The sequence below is a fragment of the Danio rerio genome, chromosome 6 (genome assembly GCF_049306965.1).
Source record: "Danio rerio strain Tuebingen ecotype United States chromosome 6, GRCz12tu, whole genome shotgun sequence".
In the NCBI taxonomy this organism is placed as follows: domain Eukaryota; kingdom Metazoa; phylum Chordata; class Actinopteri; order Cypriniformes; family Danionidae; genus Danio; species Danio rerio.
Window position 1 is genome coordinate 24,331,550 of NC_133181.1, and position 26,938 is coordinate 24,358,487.

The following is a 26,938-nucleotide window of genomic DNA, read 5'->3' on the forward strand; positions in this document are numbered from 1 at the left end:
CGTGCTTGATAAGTTAATGGTTCATTCTGCTGTGACAACCCCAAATTAATAAAGGGACTAAGCCGAAAAGAAAATGAATGATGAAAAGGCGGCCTTTGCTGCTACAGCACAGCGTGTGACTGTGCGTGACAAATTGCAGCACTATGCTTGAAGAATGCACATTCTCAGTACAAGTGCCATATACAGAGAGGACATTAAAAAGAGCAAATTTATATTCTTTAACTCAAACTCTCCAGTGCCTCCACTGAATTTGCGATTTTTATAATACAATAAATTTTAAGCAGTAAGGTGCTAAAGCAATTTTTTTTTACCAAGACTCTTTAGTTTTTTTCACGATTTTTATCCTTTCACATTTCCAATCACATTGGTGTGATCAACCTAGGCTGATGCTTGAAGCAAGAATACAATCCAAAAAAAAAAACAAAAAAAAACTGTTGACCCATTATGAGTATTTAAAGACACAGTTTTTCTATCAGTTTGCCTAAAATCATCTCCTAATGACTTTACTTTGTCTTGAAGTTTTCTCTGGTGTTTTCTGATTTCCGCCATGTGTGTCAAAACTCACTGCTTCTGCATTGTTTGACCCTTAATTTCTGCTTGCAGCCTTATTGATTTTTGTATATATATATATATATATATATATATATATATATATATATATATATATATATATATATATATATATATAATATTTTTTTATTAATTTTTGAACATTTTTTTTCTTCTGCAGGTCATATGCTTGACTTGTTACGTATACAGGGTCGTAATGGTGCTATGGCTCTGCTTGAAAGTCTGATGATTCATTACCCCACTCTCTACACACAGATCACAGGCCGCCAGCCCAGCATTGAGCCTTCACGCTTCAGCGGTCAGTCAGTGCCCTGTTATCCCATTTGGATTCTGATCAAGTGATACATTCCAGTAGTTAAAGAGCTGCACTATTGCAAGGTTTTAAATTAAAACATCAGGCCTTGATCTAAACTATTAATTTAGTTAAAGTGTTTTGAAAGCCTTTTTAGGTGTCTGTCATAAAAGCTGATGATAAAGTAAAACAAATTTAAACAATTATAAATCAATTTTTATATTGGATTTTAATGTTGAAATTTATTTAAATTGATTGACTGAATATTGTTTTTTTTATATAATTATTTAAACAATAATTTTCTTTTTTGTTTTTGAAGCTAAATTTTGTGTTTGCCACATTTAAGAGTAATTACTAAAACCCTGCTTTGTTGCTTGCCAGGCCTGATAAAGTACACCGAGTTGACAGAGTACCTGGTTCATGCTGTGAGCAGTATGCAGAAAGAGCTACAAGTGACACAACATGAGTCTTCACGGCTGAGAGCTCAGTGCTGTGAACTGGAGGGAAAACTGGGACAGGCTGAACAAAATAATCAAGAGTTCTTTCAGATACAGAGAGAGCATGCACGACTGCACAATCACCTTGATGGTGTGCACTTAACACATTTTACATTGATTTGGCGTGTTTCAATAACTCTTAATAAATATCAATACTAAATAAATATTTACAAACATATTTATTGTTATTCATATACATTTAGATAAGATTACTTAAAAAAATAGTTTGTTATGTTTTATAAAGTAAGCATTTAAACAATGACAGTTGTCAATTCATTATTGTGAACTGGAATAACACAAGTGTTAACCCTTTAATTTGTTGTATTTTAATTACAGAATTCATTTAAATTCTGAATTCAATTCAATTGTGCGCTATAGTTTTTTCAGCTGTTCTTTGTGTTAATTTTAATTTTAAAATTTAATATTTAATATCTGTTTATCTGAATATTTAATATCTGATTGTCTTCTGTGTAGGTTTAAACAGGGAACTGTTGAAACTAAAAGATGAGAAATGTGATCTCTATGTAAGGTATACTACAGCTCTTGAGGAGAAGTCTGCAAATGTTATACGCAACAGAGACCTGCAACTTGAGGTAAAAGAAAACAATCATATGTATGCTTTTTACTTGCCTTAAAACCTGTATAACTGTATAAAGTTTGGATAAACCTGTTCTCTTGTCTACAGTACATGTGCTTATGACCCTGACAAACAGCAGAATTCCATAGACAGAATTCCATTTTTTAAATACTTTAACTTTGGTCTTCTTAGTTAAAGCAACTTTATTGTTGATTTTCTAGTTGCAAAACAATATGTTGTAGTGGTATTTGGCTAATAAAACAGTTATTTAATTTTCAATAATAAAACAATAACATTTCAACAAATGTATTATTAAATTAGCTAAACCAAAATCAAACAACCAAATCAATATATTTAAAAAAGGGGGAAATAAACAAGCTTTAAATTCAACTCATTTTTTTTTTTAGCTCAACTCATAAACCAAACAAACTTTAATTTCCAGGTCCAGGCACATGCTTATTAATACCCTTTACAATCTAATCAATGGGTGATAAAATATAAAATACCAAATATAAAATTTCTATGGAGATGTATTTAAGTAAACCACTTCAGAATATTTAAAACCAATATTAATCATTCACACAAACACACACACACACACACACACAAATAATAAATAATAAAAGGCAAAAGTCATATAAATTCTGATAATTCAAAAATTCTGATAACATAATCTTATAGTCTTAACATGAATAGATTTAAAATTTGTGTGCACAACAGTAAATGTTCCATTTGTGCAGGTTCAAATAGCATTATAATCAATGCACTTCAAAATTTCTCTTCTAGCGTGTTCTAAATCAAGCTTCTAAATATATCAATTACCAACTTGGCATACAAACAATATATCTATAAATACAAAACTCATAACATAATTTAAATTAAATTTAAAAAAAGAACAACATTCGCTTACCAGATCCCCCGTTGTAAATTCTGGGCCCAGAAAACTGCTTCAAACTAAATCTGATCACAACAGTGATTAAACATTCAAACAAAATAAAAAATAAATAAATAAATAAAAAGGCAACTTAAGTGCCAAAATTGAAAAAAAATGCACCTCACCCAAATAAAACTAGAACACATGCTTTTAACACTCCGCCGAAAACTTGTTTCTACTTCTATGTCCGCGTCGACAAAGGTGGGTAGTAACGAGTAACATTTGTTACATTAACTTGAGTAAAATTATCGGGTAACTTAACGAGTACTTTTTGAGTACATTTAAAGATGTGTACTTTTACTCTTACTCAAGTAAATTATTAGAGAAATATCAGTACTCTTACTTCGCTACATTTGGCGACGTTCCTCCGTTACTGCCAAGTGACAATACATATGATCCATATATCTTGTTTGCAAATATTGCGAAGCGCCGCATTAGAGAGGTTGTGTTGCGGGAGGTTGCTATAGAGACGTGTCTACCGCTTTCGGTTAGAGCGCGTGCGCCTATCGGAATAATGGCTGAAGTCTAGAAAGACGTGCGAGTTTATACTGTGGTCCCGCCATGTCGCCATCTGCGGTTTCGAGAAGGATGGTCACGCTGTCTGTGCAGTGAGTTTATCAGACCAGGTCACCCGGCCTCAAGTTCAGTCTATGTTTTTTCCACCTAAAAAAAAACACATAGTGGTAAGTGTCATGCCTGTCTGTGTCCACCAGAGGACACTGTAGTTCGAGATTAACACAGAGCGAACTACAGTCCCTAAAGAACTACCAGTACGCTCCCAAATGCCATCTTATGAGGAGGACTGGAGTCTTTATCTCTTCATTGAGCATGCGCTATTAATAGCTAGCTCCCCTCTCTCTATAACCCTGGTGGAGGAGAACCCTCAGGAGGGAGGCCTGAGGGGTAATCAACAACTAGATCTGTTTTCGGGGCCTGCTAAATCATCTTCGGGAGGGAGGAGAAGAGCTAGATTAAAGCTGCGGGCTTATCCGCGTCGGGCTATTCAAAGACCACCTTTTTCTGAGCCTCTGGAGAGACTCCTTGAACTTTGTGAAACCCCAGTGTCTGCTCCAGCCCCACAGCGCCCGTTAGTGCCTGCTCCAGCCCTAGAGCATGCTCCTCTTTCTGCTGACAACGCCCCTCCTCTTACTTGGACGACCAGACGGAGAACGCGTAGGAAGAGGACTGCCCATGCCCCAGAGCACCCGCCAGTGTCGGCTCCAGCCCCACAGCGCCCGCCAGTGTCGGCTCCAGCCCCAGAGCGCCCGCCAGTGTCGGCTTTAGACCCAGAGCGCCCGCCTGTGTCGGCTCCAGACCCAGAGCGAAGTTCGGTGCCAGTCCCAGCCCGGCTCCTCGCCTTACCAACGCCATCCAGACATCTTGCCCTCAGTCCGGCTCCTTGCTCTGCCGGCCCCAGTCCGGCTCCTTGCTCTGCCGGCCTCAGTCTGGCTCCTTGCTCTGCCGACACCAGCCCGGCTCCTTGCTCTGCCGACACCAGCCCGGCTCCTTGCCCTGTCGGCTCCAGTCCAGCTGCCTCCAGCCCCACCGGCTCCTGTCCAGCTGCCTCCAGCCCTGCCAGCTCCTGTCCAGCTCTGCCTCCTGCCCCGCCGGCTCCTGTCCAGCTCTGCCTCCAGTCCCGTTGGCTCCTGTCCAGCTGCCTCCAGCCCCGCCGGCTCCTGTCCAGCTGCCTCCAGCCCCGCCGGCTCCTGTCCAGCTCTGCCTCCAGCCCCGCTGGCTCCAGTCCAGCTGCCTCCAGCCTCGCCGGCTCCTGTCCAGCTGCCTCCAGCCCCGCCGGCTCCAGTCCAGCTGCCTCCAGCCCCGCCGGTTCCTGTCCAGTCACCTCTTCAGCTGTTTCCCCTCAGACCTACTGCCTTGTGTCTCCTGCGGGATTGTACCTGGGTTATCCCTCCCGCTCCTCCCTGGTGGGCCTCCCCACTACTCGGGACGGATCCTCCGGCTTCACCCTGGTTTCCTGCTGGGGTCTCTGACCTGCTGAACCAACCCTGGACATTCTTTCCTGTTTCTTCCTGATCTGACCCTCTTATCCCTCCCCTTGCTCCTCCTCCGCTCCTTGATTTCATGGACCATTTATACAGCCATTCAACCATTGTTTGTCCGTTTGTCGTTCGTCTTTGTTGGTATGTTGTTCCTGATTCCTGATTTTGTATCTTGTCGTAGTTTCTGATCCTAGTTCTAGTGTAATCTGTTATAGTTCCTTGTTTTGTTTGTTTATTGTTATTTTGTCACTTTGATTATTGGATTTTCTGTTACCGCACGTTGTTCATCATTAAATTGCAATTGGATCCACACCTTTTTGTCTCCATCTTGTTAATGTACCGTGACAGTAAGTGTCAAAATTATCTATATTTTTAGGCCTTATTAATAGTAGCTATGGGATAACAAAAAAAACTGCTGCTTAATGGAATGCCTGATTAGCCCTGCACACATTAGTCATTTAACCATTAAAATATTGTAACAATATCTGTATTTGGGCAACTGGAGCTAATATAACCTACCTTAACTGTTTAATTAAGCTAAGACAACAAGCAGGGTGCTAGCATCTGCAGCGCATAATTTAATTTCCTAACCTGTCAGAGTAAGTAACACTTATATCCCATACACTACAGGACTTTGAGTATCTCTGTTTGCAGCAGTCTGGCAGAATAAGCAAGGAGGAGACAGTGTTGTCCATTCACCTTTTTATTCTGAGCTCGAAAACATGAACAACCCATATCAGGACCGAACCACGAGGGTGCTTTCTTTACACACCATTCTCATTAATGGTGACAACCAATATTTTTATAAACCAAGGAAATATTGGGCTTAAAACACAGAAGCCAACTTAAACACAAACACAGATAAAGTTAATAAAAAACCAACCCATGCATTTAACCAATATAACACATGAAACAACTTTAAACCATCTCCCATGATGCACCTGGCTATATTGCTGTGGGCCAGGTCATTACAATATAAAATGTAAACATTATTTATTTAACATATAATTGCTTGGTAACATTTTACAATAAGGTTCATTTGTTAATGCATTTACTATCATGAACTAATCATGAACAACACATGTACAGCATTTATTACTCGTAATTGAACATTTACTAATGCATTATTGACATCCAAGTCCATGCTTGTTAACATTAGTTAATGCACTATGAGTTAACATGAACTAACAATGAACTACTGTATTTTCATTGACTAATGTTAATAACATGAACAAATACAGTAGTAAATGTATTGTTCATTGTTTGTTCATGTTAGTAAATGCATTAATTTACATTAACTAATGAACCTTATTGTAAAGTGTGACCAATTGCGGTAACAGAAAAATTTTAGCAACACATTTCTATAGTTTTAATATCTCATTTCTAATTCTCATTTCTGATTTTTTTTTTTATCTTTGCCATGATGACAGTACATAATATTTGACTAGATATTTTTCAAGATACTAGATATTTTGTCACCTTAGAATTATAAGGTTCTATCTAACATTTTTGTCAAAATTAAGTTATTGACATATTCTTATTGAATGACATTTTATTTAAATTATAGGATGTTTTATTATAAGTAGTTTACATTTTATGATCTTTTATTTAAAAATCAAATGTTACACACATACTGTTTGCTAACTGAATGCAAAAATTTCTCAAAATCATTCAGTACGCAGATAGAATCTTATAATTATAAGGTCACGATTTTTCAAGTGACATTTAATGGCTTAACCCAGTTAATTCGACAAGTTAGGGTAATTAATGATGGTTTGTTCTGTAGACAATCAAAAGAAATATTGCTTACGGGGGCTAATAATTTTGACCTTAAAATGGTTTTAAAAACAATAAATACTGTTTTTATTTTAGCTGATATAAAACAAGATCTTCTCCAGATGAAAAAATATAGGAAATACTATGAAAATGTATTTATATATAAAATCAAAATACTCGACCCACATCTGCGCATTAAATACTCTCTTTTCACACACTTGCAATTTCAATGCCGTGCCTAATTTCAGGGAATGTCATGAAAATGCATGAAAATAAACATTTTCACCGCAACCGGGCTTGAAACAAGAGCTACGCTCACTGCTAAGACACAGCAGCATGCACATAATGACCTGGAATCACTCGTATACTCTGACAGCATGAGTGGGAATGAGAGTGAACCACCATACAAGGAGCTCTAAACCAACTATCTGGTGACACAATTGTGGTCCAATCACAAACCACCAATATAATGGTGGAAATAAAATTCTAATGACTACCATCACGTTATATCTGATATCAACTCTTTTACATTTTTTCTATTACTTAATAACATTTTATATTATATATTTTTGCACTTTTCTGTTGGACATGAATGTTGTGTCCCACATTACACAACTAACCATTGTTCCCTGAGAGGGAAAAGTTGGGGTTCTATTTCTTTCCTAAATCACACAATGATTTTTTAATTTTTTTATTTATGCCATTGGGCAGCGTTGAGGACGAATTTCCTTAAAACCCTAAACAGGGCAAAGCAGATTTAAATTTTAATGATCTGACCATGTTAACAGTGGAGGATGGAAGGTCTGCAATATAAATAGGTTGTGGCAGAATTATTATCTATGTCTTGGATTTTTAAGATAATTCTTTGCGCTGTAGTCGCTGGAACTTCAAAACATTTAGAGATGGTCTAATAACCCTTTCCTGACTATTGAGAAGCAACAATGCACAGCCACAGGTCCTCAATGAGCTACTTTGTCTTAGGCATGACTGTCCACAAAACAACAGCAGAGAGCCTTTGTTTTTTTACCTGTTGAGTTGAGCAGTTCCCAATGAATCAGTGTAATTAGGATGCTTTAGAATAGCTTTGAATATTTGGAATGATGATAATATGACACATTTGCAAAGGGTATGAATATTTTTGGACATGACACTTTTTGTTTAAATGTAAATACAATGACAATCGCAATGATGTCTTTTGTACATCATTATTTTTTGGGGTAAGCTTGTGTCATGTCCGATCAATAAAAACTAGCTTGTTATAAAAATAACTTGCCTGAATAAAAGTAAGGATTGAATTTGAACCACACATTTAGAGCTTTGCACACACCTGACAACCCAGGCGGCCTCTGTGTTGCGTGCCACACGTTTGATTGGGTGGGTGTGACGTAACCATATAGCACTTAACAATAGCACTTTAGATATGCCCAAAGTCATCATTCAAATTTAATCGAAGTAGGACATTTGAAGTATTCCACAAACACCGTAATCAAACTGTAATGTAATAATGGCTTACACACTGCGGTTGGCTCTCCATCTGCGGTTGGCTCTGGCATATGCTCCCTGCAAATGGTGGTTAGGCTGGTTGCTGGGTCTGGAGTGGTACTGGCGTCAAATGATAGTCAGTTCCTCGCCAGTGTCCACTTCACATAGGCAATGAGATTGCCTTGATGACCATCTTCGGATGACGTGATCTGCAAACGGTGTTCAAATTGGAATTGTACAACAATTGTGCAAAGGGCCTGGAGCGTAGAGCTGCAGAAGGCCTGGACAGTGGAGCTGCGGAGGGCCTGGAGCGTAAAGCTTCAGAAGGCCTGGAGCGTGGAGCTGCGGAGGGCCTGGAGCGTGAAGGTGCAGAAGGCCTGGAGAGTGGAGCTGCGGAGGGCCTGGAGCGTGGAGCTGCAGAAGGCCTGAAGCGTGAAGCTGCAGTGGCCCTGGATCATGAAGCTGCAGAGGACCTGCAGCATAGAGCTGCGGAGGCCCTGGATCATGAGGCTGCAAAGGGCCTGGGGCATGGAGCTGCAGTGGCCCTGGATCATGAGATTGCAGTGAGTCTGGAGCATGGAGCTGCAGAATGTCTGGAGGATTTGGTTCAAGGAGTACTGGCAGTTCTTTTAACTCCAGTGGATCAGGAGGCTTGGGTTCAAGGAGTATTGGCAGTTCTTTCAACCCCAGTGGGTCAGGAGGCTTGGATTCAAGGAGTACTGGCAGTTCTTTTAACTACAGTTGATCAGGAGCCTTGGGTTCAAGGAGCACAGAGAAGTTAACAGGCTCTGGCGGCTCTGGGAAGTATTGCGGTCCTGATAGCCATTCGTGAAACTCTGACTGGGGCTCTGGCCTTTCGTGGGACTCAGGCGGTGGCTCAACCAACTCTGGTAGCTCTGTCGGCGGCGACTGTGGCAGCTCTGGCAGCGGTGGCATCGATTCTGGCAGCTCTGGTGGTGGTGTCGACTCTGGCAGCTCTGGAGGATCTGGCAGCTCTGGTTGTGATCTGGCAGGATCTGGCAGCTTTGGTGGTGGCGTTGACTCTGGCAGCTCTGGAGGATCCCTACATCCCTACATCCAAAAGTTTGTGGATAAAGCTCACAATTTGAGGGGACTCCTGAGAAACGACTCACAATGGGTGTGGGGCACTGATTATCAGAAGTGTTTTGAAGACCTAAAGTCAACACTGACTGTTGATGTTTGCCTAAAATACATATACATATAATCCAACAACCACCTTCACCTTAAAGATGGATACATCAGCACTGGTGCAAGACAACAGGCCCATTGCTTTCCGTTCGAAAACACTAACAGGATGCCAATCTGGATACAGCAACATTAAAAAAGAAATGCTCACTATTATAAATCAAATGCAGCAATTATATATGTACTTGAATGGCAAATCATTTATTTGTGGTAATTGACCACAAACCCTTGGCACCATACGCACAAAATCTTCACATGCTGCTCCTCCCAGGCTGCCACGAATGTTGATAAAGATGCAGGGATACAACTACAGCATTGTGTATTGCCTGCCAAAGCCTGAGAACAATGAAGACATTGAACTTGATGAACGCATAGAGGGATTGGATGCAGAATTTGAATACCCTAAGCATCATACTGTTGCAATTGTAAACTTTTTTTTCCAAACAAACAGAAAGCTTTCAGAACGGAGACTGTAAAAGACTTCAATGTCAGTGCATTGTCATCAGGGATGGCCAGATAAGATACAAGATACAAGATCTGCCAAAAAACTTACGCAGCTATTGGCCATTCCGAGATGAATTTGAAAATAACTGTGCTTATCACTGGTCAACAAGCTGTTATTATACTCTGAAAGCAATATGTAAATAATAAATATAATATGTAAAAAAATTTGCTTATCTCTAATACAACGACAAACTCTGTACCGCATCAGATGTCATTCCCTCGCTATGAATCATGACAGTTATTCTACTAAATATCTAAATATCCACTGGTTGATGAAATGCCCATTCCAGCAAGCAGCCATATTGTTGCAAAAAAAAATTCAATGCCATATAACTCTATTTGGTCAATCAGACCTAACAGACAATGGACAACAATACAAGGGTCAACTGTTCAAGAAATTCATGGCTGATTGGGGAATAAAACATAACACAAGTTCTCCTCATTACCCAAAAGGTAATGGATTTATTGGTAGTCACTTCAGACAGAGCCAAATAGCTACTTAGTTCAAACACCAACTAGAAACACAATTAGACATAACCAGAGTTATTTTTGTGAGATGTGTATGACACAAGCACAGTCTAATCAGAAAAGAATGCAATTTGGTAAAACATCTAAGGTAGATCTGATTGAACAAAGACAAAAGAAAACAGTTAAAAATAAAATCACTTAACCTCTTGAAAAAAAAGATACAGACAACGAGACAACAATACCAACACGCACAAGGTCTGGACGGATTGTCATTAAGCCAGTGCATTAGAAGGACTATGTGTAAAGTTGAGTAAACAGCTAAGCAGCTAAAAAAGAAAAAAGAGAGTTCAAAAATGCATGTTTCTGCACATATATCCAGTCCACCACTATTCAATACTGTTATTATGACACCCCATTAAAGAGAATAAACAAACAAACTGTAATGTCTTTAAGAATTTTCTGTATGTTCTATACAGGTATAGAAAAGAAAGGCATATTGTTGTCAAGGTTGTCTGAGATGTTTATACATTTATGTTAAACAGGTGTTGTAATATGCATGCTTTGTCATACGTTACTATTGATACCTGCGTGTACCGGAAGTATTGCTGTCGAGTAATACTTCACTGTGTACCATCAGCATTAGAGTTTTTGTCTCATGAGAAAAATGTGAGGTGACCTATGCTAATTTCTAGACCTGATTACTGTCTAGAAATTTGAGATGTTAAAGAGATTATGTCTTTGATTTTCATTTCATTTAGGAGAATGTGCACAATAATTACCTAAAGAGCTAAATGATTGTGCAGTTCAAATTGCCTTAAATAGAAAAAAGTGTTTTATTATTACTAGAAAAAAATAGGTATGCCTATTTCACTTTAAAACTAAAATAAAAATATATATAAATAAATACCATAGTATACCATAGTATAACAGAACATTTGAAATGGATTAAAAATGTTTTTTTTTTATTGTTCTACGACAAGAATGGGTGTTGTTCAATAGTTTTAGAACAAGTTTTAATGAAAGCTTTGAACCACTACTGTAGATAGACAACAGTACTGATTGTAAAACGTGATCTAAAGTCATAAATTGTTTGATCTTTGTAGAAATTTAAAAATATGAGAAAAGTCACAGTTAGGTATAAAATAGCATGCACATGTTCATTATTTATTTGGTTCAGTGCAAACTAATTTCTCTTGATGGTTTGGGCAGAGGGTTCATTTACAAGAAACCTATACACTTCTGATTTAAAATTTTCCTACATTAACAAAAAAAAGCAAAACTTGTGTTCCTACTCAACTTGGCAAGGCCCACTTTAGAAAACTGCATAGTATAGCAGCACAACAGAAAGTAAAATGCAGATTTTTTATTTATTTAAGTATTTTATTAGCATCAAGGTGCAATGAACTCTCCTCATCTCTTCTCTAGATTTACCAGCTGCAATGCGACTTAAGGAAGGCACAGAAGCAGACAGAATTCCAGAGGCAGCATTCTGTGAAAAATTTAAGTGACACACAGAAGCTGAAAGATGAGCTCAGTGCTGTACGTGCAAAGTTACTGGAAACTGAGACATTCTCCCCGGTAAATTATAGACAAACTTCTATATAACAATATAAAAAAGCCAGTTTATTTTATGTTACGACCTTTACTGTAAGTCTGTCTGTCTGTCTGCCTCTTTCAATCAGGTAAAGCAGGATATCCTAGCCCATGATTTAAAAGAGATAGAGACCAGACGTTCAGAACTTGCTGAAGAGGTCAACAGAATTAATGAGGAAAAAGAACAACTCCAGCAAGAGAAAGAAGAAGTAAAACAGGACTTCATTTTAATGTTTTCTGTTTTGTCTTAATTTTATTGTACTTTGTATGTTGTACTTTCTATAAAATGTATATGCTGTACTTTTTCTCTGTTAGGAGAATTGCATGTTTTACAGTAGTTTGTGTATTTAGTGCCCCTCTCTTAACTCCCTTTCACTTTTTTGCATTCAATGTCCTCACCATTCCCCTTTCTTCACATGTTAAGCTCTTAGAAGAGAAGAACTCTTTGGCTTTGGAGGTGGCAAAGTTGACCGTGGACTGTGAGATGTACAAGCACAGGAGCATGCTGTTTCAGAGTCAGCTTGAAGATGTGCAGGCAGAGAGAGACAAGGTTAGTAACATCATCTTTTTAAAAAATCATTTTACACTAATACAAAAATCTAATGGTAACCTTTGTTCCTTAATTGAGGAAATAAAAATATTATGTTGTGATTGCATAGTGCAGGGGGTCCACGCTCGGTCCTGGAGGACTGGTGTCATGCTGAGTTTAGCTCCAACTTGCTTCAGCACACCTGCCAGGAAGTTTCTAGTATATCTAAGAGCTTGATTAGCTGGTTCAGGTATGTATGATTACGGTTGGAGCTAAACTCTCCAGGACACCGGCCCTCCAGGACCAAGTTTGGACACCACTGGCATAGAGGGCTCAAACCCTCTTCTGTGTGTAGTGACATATACGTTTCACTTTTTAAAACAAATTATTGAAATAAATAGATTTTTCTTTGATATTCATCTTTTTTGGCATAAACCTTTATACCAATGTGATAATGATTGACATGTCTGAATGATTAGGCTCCTCCCGAACCTAAGCTGTGAACTTAATTTCATAAGTTTGCCTGCACAATCAATCATCACAAACAAACTTTGGCTTTCTGTCCTCAAAAGGAGATTCAAACCTCCTGTCTTTAAACCTCTGGTCCCCCAAAAAGTGTGATAAATGGAGAGCAAGCTGGGAGTAGAACTAAGAGTGGAAGGGAAGATTTGAAGAGTTGATCCCTCCCTGCAATAAGTTGCTGAAATAAAAAAAATGCAAGTTATTGTTAAAAAACGAAAAGATCACTGCAGCAGAAGTGAGAGTTTTGTCAGATAAATGACTGATGACATGGGTATGCCAATGTATGGCCCAATACATTTGTGAGCATTTTTACCAATATTGGACTAATTTCATGAAGTTTGTTTATGTGTGTAGATACCAATCTCTTTGATAACACATGAGAATCAATACTTATTCTTTTGCAGCTGTATACATCTCCTAAATATTAAAAATAGAACATGTGTAAACAAAGACTTATTTTGCTGGAGCGGTATAAGTCTCAAAAAGATTTTTAAAGAATATCACTGCTGCAGCAGTGATACAGGTCATACTTGTGAATTAATTATTTACTGCTGGTACAGATGCTACTGCATGATAGAAAGCCTAATTATTTGATGCAAATAGGAATTAGTGTTTGGGCAGTAAAATAAATAATCATTATAATGGAACTAAAGGTCTTTTGTGACAAAATAAAAAAAGATAATATTTGAGAAAAACCCTGGATTATTAAATCGAAAATGAAAATGAATGAATGAATGAATGAATGAATGAAAATTCTTTTTTTTTGGCTTTTCATGCTATACAAATAGTGTGATTAACACAATTAATGATTGCAACCAAAATAAAAACTAGTGTTAAAACAAAAAGTTCAAAGTGTCCAAGTAAAGCAGATGCTGTCCTTCATCATGGTGACAACAAATATGTCATTAAAAGCTTTTGTTCACGTGACAGAAATAAGGTCAAAGGTCAGTATTAAGTGAAGCTCCTGATGTTTGTGGAGTCGTTTAATGATCTCTGCTGAGATCTTGAGAAATACAATTTTTATTGTGTAATTTGTTTTATTTTTATTAATTAATATATATATATATATATATATATATATATATATATATATATATATATATATATATATATATATATATATATATATATTTTTTTTTTTTTTTTATTTTTTTTTTTTTTTTTTTTGTTATTGTTGTTGGTTTCATCTTTGGTATTGGTTGTAATTTGTGTTATTTGGTCTTGTTTTTCTTACCTTTGGATATAGGTAGTTTTATAGGATATAAATATAAAAGATTAAAATATTACAAAACATATTATTTTCTAGCCTACATAAATATAAAAACCATACTTTCATGCCTTCTTCATCTCTGGGGCTTTTTCAGTTTATTCGTGACAATTCGCTTTTGTGTAATGTTATTATTATTAGCAGTATTATTTATTATATCCATATTTATATTTGTTTTTAATAAAAACAAGCTTAGATTTGGCCACCTGTCAGGTTTCAGACCATATGGGGCACAGCATGTGTATTTGGATGTAACAGTTTTTTTAGCAGTTTTTTGACAACACTTCATTATTATTGTTCATTTATTCATTTGCTGGAAATTAGAACTGAATTTAGAAATAGTTTTGAAACAAATGAAAGGCCTTATCTCTCCTTCTCGCGCTGCAGATGCTCTGTTTAACTGTTTTCTTGTTAGTGAAATGCTCATTTTTTCCACTTACAAAGTCGTCATGTAAATAGCAAATGCACCATGGCGCGACGCAACTGGCTCTTAAAGGGTATGGGAGATGAGACTCTGATTGGTTTATTCTCAAAACACACCTATAACTCAATAAGAAAATAAGCTCAACCCTTTTAGACCATGCACCACGGCAAAAAGTGGTGTCCTTAAATTTGCAAAAAGGGATTCTGACATGCCCTAAATGCTAATGTTTGCACCCTGCGCTTTACACTTTGCGCATGGATCATCAAAATAGAGCCCTTAGTGTTCAGGACACTAGTGAGGATTTTGCTCTGGAATTTAAGGGGCTAAATGTGTTTGATGAAAAATACTAACTGTGGAATGTATTTTTAACAGAAATATTCTGTTACGAATGTAAAATGTTAAAAAAAAACACAGCTGCTAGTTATTTTTTTTTTATCAAGGAAAAAAGCTAACTGTGTAACTACTAATGCAATAAAAACACTGCTAATTGCAATCACACAGAAACACATTAATGCATTTAAAGACTTTTTTGTGAACTGAATATTGTATCAGTTAATGAAATACAATTATTTTCGATAAGTTTAAACAGTTCTATACATCTTCTGAATTTTTTACAGAAGAATTCTGGCAACCACAGCTGCCAGTCTTTTTTTCAAACAATTAACAGATTTTATTTAACATAATTACATACCACTGTATCTTTAGTTCACATGCTTAAATGTTTTTCTTTTAGAGAATACAAACTGCTGCACACTTTTAGAGAGTACAAAATCTTCGTCAATACAAGCGCTGAATGTATAGGCCATGGATTTCTGCTTCTTGTATTTTATTGGGGAGTCTGTGTGCACAAATTTGTTTGTATGAACATTTAGATCATGTTTTTTGTTTCTTTTGTGGACTTTGAATGTCTCCAGACAGTCTATAAATATGATGGAACTCTTGGATTTTATCAAAAATACCTAATATTAGATAAGAAATGTCTCAGGGGACTGGAATGACATGAACACGCGTAATTAATATCCTTTTAGAACATTCTAAAATTATGCGGGAGAATATGTACGGTATTGACTACTGTCAAATAAGCTGTCTTGATGTATAATGTTCATGATTTTTCCTAAGGCATATCTGTCCCGTGATGAAGCCCAGGCTCAGATTGCACGTAGTCTTGCAGAAAAAGACACTTTGAGGAGCCAGCTCATGGAACTACAGGAGAAACTTTTCACCATGAATGCTTGTAGCACGCAAAGAGAAAGAAGAGAAAAATCGAGGGTAAAACTGGTCAAATTAGTTTTTTTATTTAAAACCCACTAAATGGTAGTTTACCACAGTATTTCTGAAAATCAGTTTTCAGTACAGTGGTGTAAGTTACATTTGTAATTTAATGCAATAATACATTTTTAATGTCTCTAATATGTAGGACAGGAAGTTCAGCTGTGAGAGCAGCCCTCCTTCCAGCCCAACACTAAGAAGACAGCGATGTGATTTAAAAACCATCCATCCTAAGTGCTTCATTTCATATGATGCTTCTGAGGTAAGTTTATTGTTTAAATATTCTGCTTATAAGTGCATTGTGTGATTTTGTCTCTTAAGTTGTGCATGTCTACCTCAAAACTGTAAACTTTTATGTAGATAATTAGATTAGATACTGGTTATGGTTAATGGAGAAAAAATGCACTTTACTATGAAATCTTTCATTCAGTTCATGTTAATTTCTATAGCACTTTTACAATATAAATTATGTCAAAGCAGCTTAACATAGAAATTCTAGTAAATGAAAACTTTCAGTCCAGTTTTCAGAGTTGAAATTCAGATTAGTTCAGTTCAGTGTAGTTTAATTTTCACTTCTGAAAATCCAAACATTAGGAGCAAATCCATGGATGTGCAACTCCACAAGTACCAAACCAGACAAGCAAGAGGCAAGGAACAAACTTATCGATTAAATCAAGCTTACACCACTTATTCAAACCAATTGACAAAAGTGATGGAAAAAAAAACCTTATGAGAAACCAGGCTCAGCTGGGCTCGACCATTTCTTCTCTAGCCAAGTTTTTTTTGCAGAGCTGCAGTCTAGGCACTGGAGGCTATAGAAATGTTGCACATCCATCATGGAGGATCTGCAAATGTGTATAGTTCACCGGTGGATGTTCAGGCTGGCCCACGGGATCATTGTGAAGACTCGTCTGTCACTGGTGTTTTTAGGAATCAGTCTCATGCTCTCCGCTCCTCCATGACCACCACAGCATCTGCTCAGGATACAGTCTGGTCCAGGAAGCTTAGACGCTGTTCTTGTTATAATGTCTTTTGGGAAGTTCATGGTTCCGGTTGCCCTAATAAATGCTGCCTAAATGTAGTTTATAGGATTTAGATTTCAAAAGCATTTGCGTTTTATGTGTATGCTAATCCAAACTGCCTCCTGAACTGGGCTTGGAAGGCTGTTCCAGAGTTTTGGTGCCAGATATGAGAAAGATCTACCGCTTGCAATTGATTTTGATGTTCTGGGATTAATCAATTGTCCAGAATTAATTGAGGGTGCTGTGATATGAGGGGCTGTAATACACCAGAAGCTCCCTCAATTATTGGGGAGCTAAGCTGTTCACGATTTTGTAGGTAGTTAATCAAATTTTAAACGTTCTATGATAATTAATAGGGAGCCAATGCAATAATGAATGAACTGGCATAATATGATCATATTTTTCCTAATAGAAAGCACTCCAGCAGCTGCATTTTGAACTAGCTGAATTTTGTTTATTAGGCTAACAGGGCAACCCCTAGTAATGCATTAAAATAGAGGTCATAAAAGCATGAATAAGCTTTTCCGCATTTGTCTGATAGCATATGTCGAAGTTTGGCATCATTTTTAAGTTGAAAATAAAAAATGCAGTTTAACAGATGCTTAAAATCTGGCCTTCAAACAACAGGTTGCTATCAAAAATCCTCCCCAAATTTTTGACTGAAGATGAGGACTAAGCTGAAAATTCATCAAGGGTTAGACAGTGTTCTAGGTTTTTGCGTGTGAGGTTTTAGGGTCCAAGAAGCAAGACCTCAGTTTCATCTGAATTTAGTTATTTAGTAACGTTTTAGTCATCCAATTTTTTATATAAGCTATACATTCTGTTAATTTTGTGAATTTGTACTAAGTATTAGGTTGGGAGGAGATAAAGTTGCTTATCATTGGCATAACTGTAAAAACTAACTCCATGTTTTTTAATGATATCACAGAGCGGTAGCATGTACAGTGTGAAAGGTAAGGGACCAAGAACTGAGCCTTGTGGAACCCCACAGTGTACTTTTGATCTGTATGATCGCTCTTCATTCACTGTTACAAATTGATAACATTCAGATAGAAAACACCTGAATCAGGCCAATGCAATACCAACATAATTTTTAAGCCTATCATGAGAATAAAATGATCAATTGTATCAAATGCAGCACTGAGGTTTAATATGATGACAACCCCACTCGCACACACCACATATGAAAAAAAAAACTTCATAACTCATAACGTCACCCTAAGTTAGATGCATACAACCAATTGTAAAATATAATGAATTAATGCTATGTACTTTTGCAGTAGACTTTTAAAGCAATATACATGCATTTAAAACCAATAACATTAATTGTAAAGCTTTAAGATTAGTTTAATTAATTTTAGAGTTGATTAAGTTTTTAAAGTTTTTTTTATCTCATTTAAAGTGTAACATATGACACAGACAACAGGGTTGATGATCCAATTGCAGCATCTTTATTTACAAGAGTAGTTAAGCAGGCAAAGGTCAATCACAGAAGCAAACAGTATTACACAAGGCAATCCAAAAGAGTAGTCGAGACACAGGCGAAGAGATCGGTCACTCTGTCTCACAGCAAAAATCAATAAACAAAGCAAGGGTCTGGAACACCATACGGAAAACCAAACAAGGAAAATGCTTTGTGATAGTACAGGACAACAAGACTAAGCTCTTTGAGTGTGCAATTGTGGTATATAAATAGTCCTGGATATCAGTCCATCAGTGGGAATCCATAACCTTTGTGTGCGAGGTGCATGCTGGGAGTTGTAGTTTGTTAACATGGCGTGTGTGTAGTTCTCCAGCAATCCGTAGCTACTAGATTAGCCAATCATAAATTTAAAAACTTTAAATACATCCATTGATGTTCAGGCTGGTGTGGTTATCATTTATGTTCATCATTCCAGGTGTGAAGGCATGCATTAAGTTAGTAGTTCATATGAATGCGCATGCAGTTTCGCTGAAAACAACTTTTGTTGCATTTGATGATGTAAGAAAAGCTTTGACGGCGTAAATAGCAATACTGTTTTTAATTGAAGCAAGTATAGGAAATATGTTTTTCTTAGATTTTACCTGTGTATGTGCATCAATCTTTTCACAGTTCAGTGATGAACACATCAGCAGTATCATTTCGAATCAAGTGGAGCCACCCTGCTCTGAGTCTCTCCGCAGACGAGATTTACACTTTTCATCCAGAAGTGACACAGAGGATAATTTCAGCATTCAGGATCTGGCTGATGACTGCTTTACAGACGATGATTATGTCGTCATCGCAAAAGGTACTGCTGTTTTTCCTCCATGCCACAAATAAAAGCTAAAGTTTAATTTTATCAGCATTCAGTTGCATTCAGAAAATTAATCATCTTTGCATTACACAATAAAATATCAAATCAAGTTCATCCGTCTTTCGGATGAGATTTTAAACCGAGGTCCTGACTCTGTGTGGTCATTAAAAATCCCAGGATGTCCTTTGAAAAAGAATAGGGGTTTAACCCCGGCATCCTGGCCAAATTTGCTTACTTGCCCCTGTCCATCATGACTTCCTAACCATCCCAATATCATAATTGGCTTTATCACTCTGTCTCCTCTCCTCTGGTGTGTGGTGTATGGTCTGGTGCAATATGGCTGCCGTCACGTTATCCAGATGGATGAGGAGATTTCCCCCATTTTGTAAAGCTATATAAATGTAAGGAATTATTATTATTATTTATCGTGACTGGATAATAATACAAGTAGTTTTGTGTATCCAGCTGTTTAAGACATTTGTTCCTGTGCATTACTTGATTCTGATTGGTCATAACAATATTGCAAAGTATATTATTACCAAATTACAACTGTTGAAACTATTAACACAGGTTCATCTGGGTACCATACCTGTTATGCCACCAATTTTACCTGAGAATGTCCCATATTTTACAACTATTATTTCTTATAAATTTCTGTATTTTCCTCCTCCTGATAAGAAATGTAGCAGTAACATCTACACAGAGCCGATCCTCCCCTTACCCAAAGTACTACTGCACCATCAGGGGCCCCCTTTCTCTCAATAATCTAATCTAATCACAAGAGCTGTTTAGAAGCTTATATATTTAAATCATTATAGATCTGTGCATTAGATCTTAAACCTTAAACTGACATCTCTGTTATTTATTATTAATATAATTTTTTTATACCAGATTCATTACTGCTACCTTCAGTACTGCTTTAATAGGCTAAACTGTAATTTTTTTGCACCTTCTGTTTTAGGTTATTATCAGTCTTTTGCGTGGGGGTCTTGTGATAAAAATTATTAGTCATTGCAAAACATGAACATTTAATTGGAAATATCTCTTGTATATTTCTAGATATATTTCTATATATTTGTGGAAATATGAAAATAAATACATTGAGAGTAATTTGATACAGTATCACTCTTTTTATTGGTCAATAGCTGCTTTGATATTGTGTTATCTAACGTAATGACTTTTCAACATTTTATGTGTGACATAATTGTCCAAAAGTGTTTAAATATCATTCTTCAATGAGAATAAATGTCAATTGGATATATAACACTTGTTGATCTGCAATTTGAAAGGACATTGCTTGGAGGAGTCAGTTTCATCATCATCAATTTCCAGTCCTATGAGTAAAAGGAGCCATCCTGACAGGTAAAACTAAATGTAAAACATAATTCTCATATTTATTTTTTTAAGTCTCACTGCTAAAAAAAAAAAAAAAAAAAAAAAAAGAATACATTATTATAATATTTTTTTTCTATGAATCCAGTGTCTCGAGAGTATCAGCTCCACCCTTCCTAATGCGTTCCAGACCTCAGGCCCTGCGCATCACTGGTCGCATACTCACCATATTTTTCCAAGGGGAAACCCTATTGAACCAAATACAGATCATTGGTGGCAATAAGACTGGTGTGTTTGTGCATCACGTGACTAAAGAATCTTCTGCTCATAACTCTGGCATCAGCCCAGGCACTCAGATACTTCAGGTTAGTTTTTAAACTGTTTTGTTTTAGAATGTAACTGAATGTTTTGTTAGGGGAAGAACAACTCCCAAAGTTAAAAAGTTCAAATAATAATTCGTCTTTCATTTTAAGCCAAAACAATTAGTTTGTCTTAAGATCTGACCTGTTATGAAGAATCCAATGGAAAAACTAGTCTAATTTGAGAGTGATGCAATTCCTTAAAGGTGCAGTAGGTGAACTGAAATGCTAACTGTTAGCATAATAGCTTTAAAAACAGTCCTTCCCTTGCAGTCCAAATCCACACCTTCTGAAATCTCAAACGCGCACCTTAAAAATAACAGTAGACAACCCACTATCAAGTCATTCGCCAGTTAGAAAACAATATAGTACTTTATAATACTACAATTCCGAACCAAAAACAGTATTATATCTAGCATGTTTTTAGTTGTGCAGCAAGCAAAACTTGTCATAATGCGCAATATCTCATGCATGCAAAGATATAAAACCAACTTCACCTCAGTAAAGCAGGCTAAGCGGAATAGTGCTATTTAATTATGTAGTTTTGTTAAACTTAATAAAAATCTACATTACATGGATGCTGTAAAAGGTCCCTTATGAAATTGAAAATATAGTCACATCAATCTTTCGCCTGAAGATTGTGCACTTCTGTGCATATAACCCATTTGTAAAACAAAAAAATCTACATAAGCTTTTCATGACTAAAATATCTTTAAAACATAACATTACCTGTTTAAAAAACACTTCAGCCATTGTGTCATCCTTCCTCCAGCATGCAAAAGTAACTTCAATATTGATTCAGGATTTTAAAAAGTTTTGTTTCAGCTTTTGTTTTTATTGCTGTCTTTCTCTCTCTCTCTCTCGTGTGCACGTGAGCAAATGTGCACAAACAAACAGTTTGAACAAGATCTGTTTCAGATGTAGAAATCTACAATTTTTGACAGACAGTTTGGGCTACGTAGCAGAATTATGGGAGTTATCGGCCTGACAAATTTTTATTTCACAAACAATTTTCTTGTGTGTGTAAATACATTAAGATCATTTACTTTAATCATTACTATTGGAATGTGAAGTGACTTTCAACCAGCACAACAAAAAAATGTTTCTAAAGACAATTACCTACTCCACCTTTAAGAAGAACAAAGTGTATACGTAGTCATGAATTAATTACTGTGATAAAAGAAGTGACAGGTCTCTGCTAATTTTCTATGATGAATGCACCTTCAAGTACAGTTATATGCTATGACAACCAAAAAAAAAAAAAACCTGAAGTGGTGTATTTTTAGCTGAAATATGAGCGGAAACGGAGAGCTGTACAAATGGTTCTGGAAGACACCACTATGGAGGAGGCCCTTTGGGCCCTAGGCCAAGTCCAAGGGCCATGCCACATTACACTGAGACCCAACCAAGATGGTAAGAGCAAATAATACTCAATTAAACAATAATACATACTGTTGTGTGCTAAATTGAAATTTGTCAAAATTAGTGCAGTGCATTGTATATGATCGTTTCTTTTTACTAAAGATCTTATTTAAAACATTTATTGAGTGATTGGTATGTTAGTGATCCTGCATTTTCTCATAAACATCAACATTCATGAGATTTATTCCAATTATCAAGTCCAGTGCTCTGTAGAGAAGCAAGAGAACAATTTTATGGATTTCAGCTTACTTTTATGCAATTACAGCTAAATGAGCAGATTTTTAACACTGTTATCTATGATTTTAGATTTGTACCATCCAAACAATTTTTAAAATATTTTTTGTGCAGCTATAACAAATTTGAATATGTGGTATGGGTTTGGGCAGTACATGTTTTGTTTTATGGTTAGGTTTATTTTGCAGAATTAGGGCCAGCTGTTACATGTTAAGAACATAGTAAAGGTAAATGATATAAAGTGGTAAAATTTCCTTTAATAATTATTTTGATAATGAATTGTGATCCTGTAAATGCTATTATTTGTATTTTGTCAAGATTGCTTGTTTAGTTTGGAGACTCACAAAGCAAAGTAATGATCTTCTAATTTCCACCTAGCCTATGAGAACCTGCTACAACAACTAAAGAACGATGAAGTGATGTCGGGTGATTCGTTCTATGTACGTGTTAACATGACATTGCCGGGGGATGTAGCAGGAAATCTGTCTGTTAAGTGTAATGACATTATCCATATTACAAACACTTACCATACCAATGATGGCTTCTGGTGGGGCAGTCATGTGCATCCTTGTCACCTGGAAGATCTTAAGAGTGGGGCTCTGCCCAACTACTACAGGTACACTTTATTCAATTAATCAATGAATCTTGAAAAGCTATAACCATTTCTACAGTTATTAAGTAAATTTAGCAAATGTTTTTGAGTACTAAATGCCAAATGCATGCAAAGAAATGACTGGAGCAGAACATTTGAAAGTATTTTTATAATACATGTAAATAGACTTCTAACAAAAGCATAGAACCCCAAACCTTTAACTAGTAAATAACAATATACGTATCATTTTTATTGCAGCTTGTTTACTTCCAATATGAATCAAATTGTCATTTGAAATGTTTCAGAGCACAGAGGCTATTAATCAGGGCCATAGAGGATATGACCTACTCTCGCAAAACGCACAGAAAGGTGAGAGTCCATCAGTAGATTTGTAAGGTTCATATAGTCTTAGCAGAAATTATTTCTCTCACTTTCTCTGAACTTTCTTGCTCTTTGTGGTTTAAGTATTTGCAATAAACTAATGAAGCTTATATGTATTTATTTGTTGAAACACAAAAAGGGCAGGGAAATGCTTAACTGACCAATAAAAATATTGTCTTTGCTGCTCTACTGACATGATTAGTTATAAAGTTCAATTTTAATAATATTAATCTTTTGTGTCAAATGCATACTAAAAAGTTTATAGCACAAATCTTTGTATTCATGTAGAATTACAAAAATGCCCGTCAAACTGTGGGTGTGGGAACTTTTTGAGTGCATAATAATGCATAACTTAACACTGAAACTAGATCGTGGGACAGTCACCCTCACTCAACTTGAATTGCATTTAACACAAATGCATTCAGGTGGATATCCTCCATCAAGATCCGCAGATGGCGCTATATGGGTCACTTTACTTTAAACTACAGCTGACAAAAAATGAATGTTTTCTTTTTTAAATTCACCTTCTTAAATGCATTCACCTAAATCTCTAAAGAACGCAGATAAGCATAGACTTAAAATACTCACATTCCTGCATTGCATGTCATCTGTTTTAAATAAATTTCAGGGTATTCACTTATGCCGAGTTCAGACTGCATGATTTTCCAACTAGTCGTGTCACAGATGTTTTCACACTGCTTGACTATCTGGGCTGGCGTTTCGTCGCTGCTTTGTTTACACTGCAAGATGGTTCGGTGACATAGACATTCACATTGCATGACTTTACTATAGGGAGAATCGCCGACAACTTCGTCCAAACTACGTCTCACAACCAAAAACACGTCGTATAGCCTATCTTTTGTTATTAACTACATAATAAGAAAGAAGCCTTTAATGGGGTAGAACATGTACATGTTTGCTCACCTGGGTTTAAAGGGAATTAGCCATTTCTCCTTAACGTTGATAATAAACTAATTTCTTTCTGTATGAAACGTCAAACAGACACGGTTGGTCCTGAGTCCTGTCAAACCTCCACTAGTTTTCCCTCCATTTCGTGGGTCCAAATAAACCAAAAAACAGCGCTTTTAACTTCTCCCCCAGCCTCCTGCTGGCCTGCAGCAGGTACACACATGCACACACAAGTGAATGCTGCTCTTTCATTGGCTGTAGGCGATCGCTGATGTTATTTTCAGTCAAAACTCAATTCATACGGCATGATTTGCATCGCCGACAGCTCCAGATATTTAGCATGCCAAATATCTCACAGGCATCGGCGACTCATCGGCGATTCTCTCAGATCGCGTCTTTGATCGTTCATACTGTGTGATTGTCACTCACGTGCACGAGCAGCGATTTGCCTGTGATTTCAGGCATTTGTCTGTGATTTTTCAAAACCTGTCGGCGAGCCAAAATCGTGGCCAAAATCACGCAGTCTGAACTAGGCATTACTCATTTCTCTTCTCCTGTGAATTGTGACTTACATGGTTAAATTTTGTGAGATGTGTCAAGAGAATTGTCAAAAAACATTGTTAATACAGATTGGTAGAAGCTATTGCATTAGTACTGAATACCTGTCTTCTTTTCACAGGGGAGAACTGCAGCTGATGAAAAACAGAGAGTGGTGAGGATTGTCAGCACAAGTCAGCAGAGAAGAAACCCACTGTGGGTCAGTGTGGAAGATGACAACAGCAAAAGCCAGGACAGTGAGTATATACAGTAACACCCTATTCTGCTGTTTAACTCATAATTAGACACGGAAACAGTAGATAGGTGAAAAGACAACAGATAATCTATAGTTATGTTCAGGAGATTCAGAAGAGTTATCTCAAAGGTAAAAATAGTGCATCTGCTTTAAAGATGCCTTTGGTTGCAACTTGTGGGTGCACAAACTGAAGACTGAGGAGCGGGGGGTGGGGTGAAATTTCGGGAGTTTTCTTGGAGACAGAACTGCTGGAGATGGGTTTGAAATACAGAAGGCTCCCGGGAAAAACGGGAGTGTTGGCAGGTGAAATCTGACCTGCAAAATCACATCACTTGACTGCGTGAGAGCAATCGAGGATCAAAACATGACCTCTCTGTACAGAAATTTAAAACATGGAGCAATTGCTCACTTTTTTAAAATATCTAATCATCTTGTTTAATCCCGCCACTTTTGGCAGCATCGTACGACAGAATTTCACATGCTCAAACTCTAGTGTGACCGCAGCTTAACATCTCCTATCTATCTAATAAATAACTGGGTCTCCTAATTTGTTCAGAATACAGAAATGCTTCTGACATTCCTAAATTAAGCCGGCATAAATAAAAGTTTTTATTTGCACCAATGTTACATAGGTTTTGGTAAATCTGAATTTGTATTGGATAGATAGGAGGAGTAAAAAGGAAATGAAAGTTTGTTGTACGGTTTTCAAGCAGAAGTATTTAAATTTTTGCTAACTAAGGGGTTAAAACTATTTACTTGGTAAAAATAGGATGTGATTCCTTTACTCTCACTAACAGTAAAAACTGACTTACATTTACTGTATTACAGCCACAGTCACTGCAATCTCCCTGTTTTCTTATCAAATGTGAGAGACATTCCTCAGACAATAGATCAGGGACTCTTGTGTTTCATTTACTCTGAGAGATACAGTTCAGTTCAGTACATTACAGTATGGTTTGGTACAGGCCTGACACCCTGATCAGGTTTGCATTTCTATTGTCAATAGAACCCTTACTTGGTAGGAATGGTGTATGCAAGAACATTGAAATTGATGTCATTCTCACTCTAAGCATAAAACCATACGGGTTGTCCACACATTGCATTTTGTGAACCCAAGTTCCCCTCGTTCTTTCCACATGTTTTTAGACATGAGATGGAAACAAAACTCAGTCGCCCATGGTTCATTTCTGTACTCTGTTAGTGTATAATTATGGTCATATTCTAGCTAGTTAGTTGATGTTTCCTGGCTTGCAACACATTAATGATGATTCTTTGTAAACTATCGCATTTGGCTTTGGCAGAGTCTGGCTCCACCCTTTTGGTACTCTACTGTTGTGCTAGGTACCATTTGGAAAGGGTGCTAAAAAGGGGGTATGATACAGTTTACTATCTTGGTACCTTTGACAGTAGAACCGGCCATAAATGCATACTGTAATGTACTGTACAGAACCATACCACTCAGGAAGAGAATTACAAGATGGAAGTGTGTAATCGTTTTGTTTTTAATACAAGTGTAGGATTATTATTTATGAGTTTATTATTATTATTATTATTATTATTATTATTATTATTATTATTATTATTATTATTATTATCTGAGACCCCAGATAACCACCAGGGGTCTGTTCTTTGTATGTGCATTACTCAACTAGCTGGATTTGGCTATTGATGATTTGGCATGATCTGGCATCGTTTTGTTGTTTTGTATGTA

The 26,938-nt window shown here is 36.8% G+C and overlaps 1 protein-coding gene across 1 annotated transcript in view; it reads left to right on the forward strand.

Annotated features, from left to right (window-relative positions):
* card14 (caspase recruitment domain family, member 14) overlaps positions 1-26,938 on the forward strand; it is a 48,872-nt gene that overhangs the window by 11,740 nt on the left and 10,194 nt on the right. Inside the window, exons 2-16 of the mRNA XM_021477073.3 lie at positions 731-868; positions 1,244-1,450; positions 1,834-1,952; positions 11,729-11,881; positions 11,986-12,105; positions 12,321-12,446; positions 15,758-15,907; positions 16,056-16,169; positions 19,022-19,199; positions 20,495-20,567; positions 20,686-20,902; positions 22,183-22,309; positions 22,931-23,168; positions 23,450-23,513; positions 25,114-25,228. Of these exons, the coding sequence (XP_021332748.1) occupies positions 731-868; positions 1,244-1,450; positions 1,834-1,952; positions 11,729-11,881; positions 11,986-12,105; positions 12,321-12,446; positions 15,758-15,907; positions 16,056-16,169; positions 19,022-19,199; positions 20,495-20,567; positions 20,686-20,902; positions 22,183-22,309; positions 22,931-23,168; positions 23,450-23,513; positions 25,114-25,228 (2,139 nt within the window). The remainder of the gene's footprint in view (positions 1-730; positions 869-1,243; positions 1,451-1,833; positions 1,953-11,728; positions 11,882-11,985; positions 12,106-12,320; positions 12,447-15,757; positions 15,908-16,055; positions 16,170-19,021; positions 19,200-20,494; positions 20,568-20,685; positions 20,903-22,182; positions 22,310-22,930; positions 23,169-23,449; positions 23,514-25,113; positions 25,229-26,938) is intronic.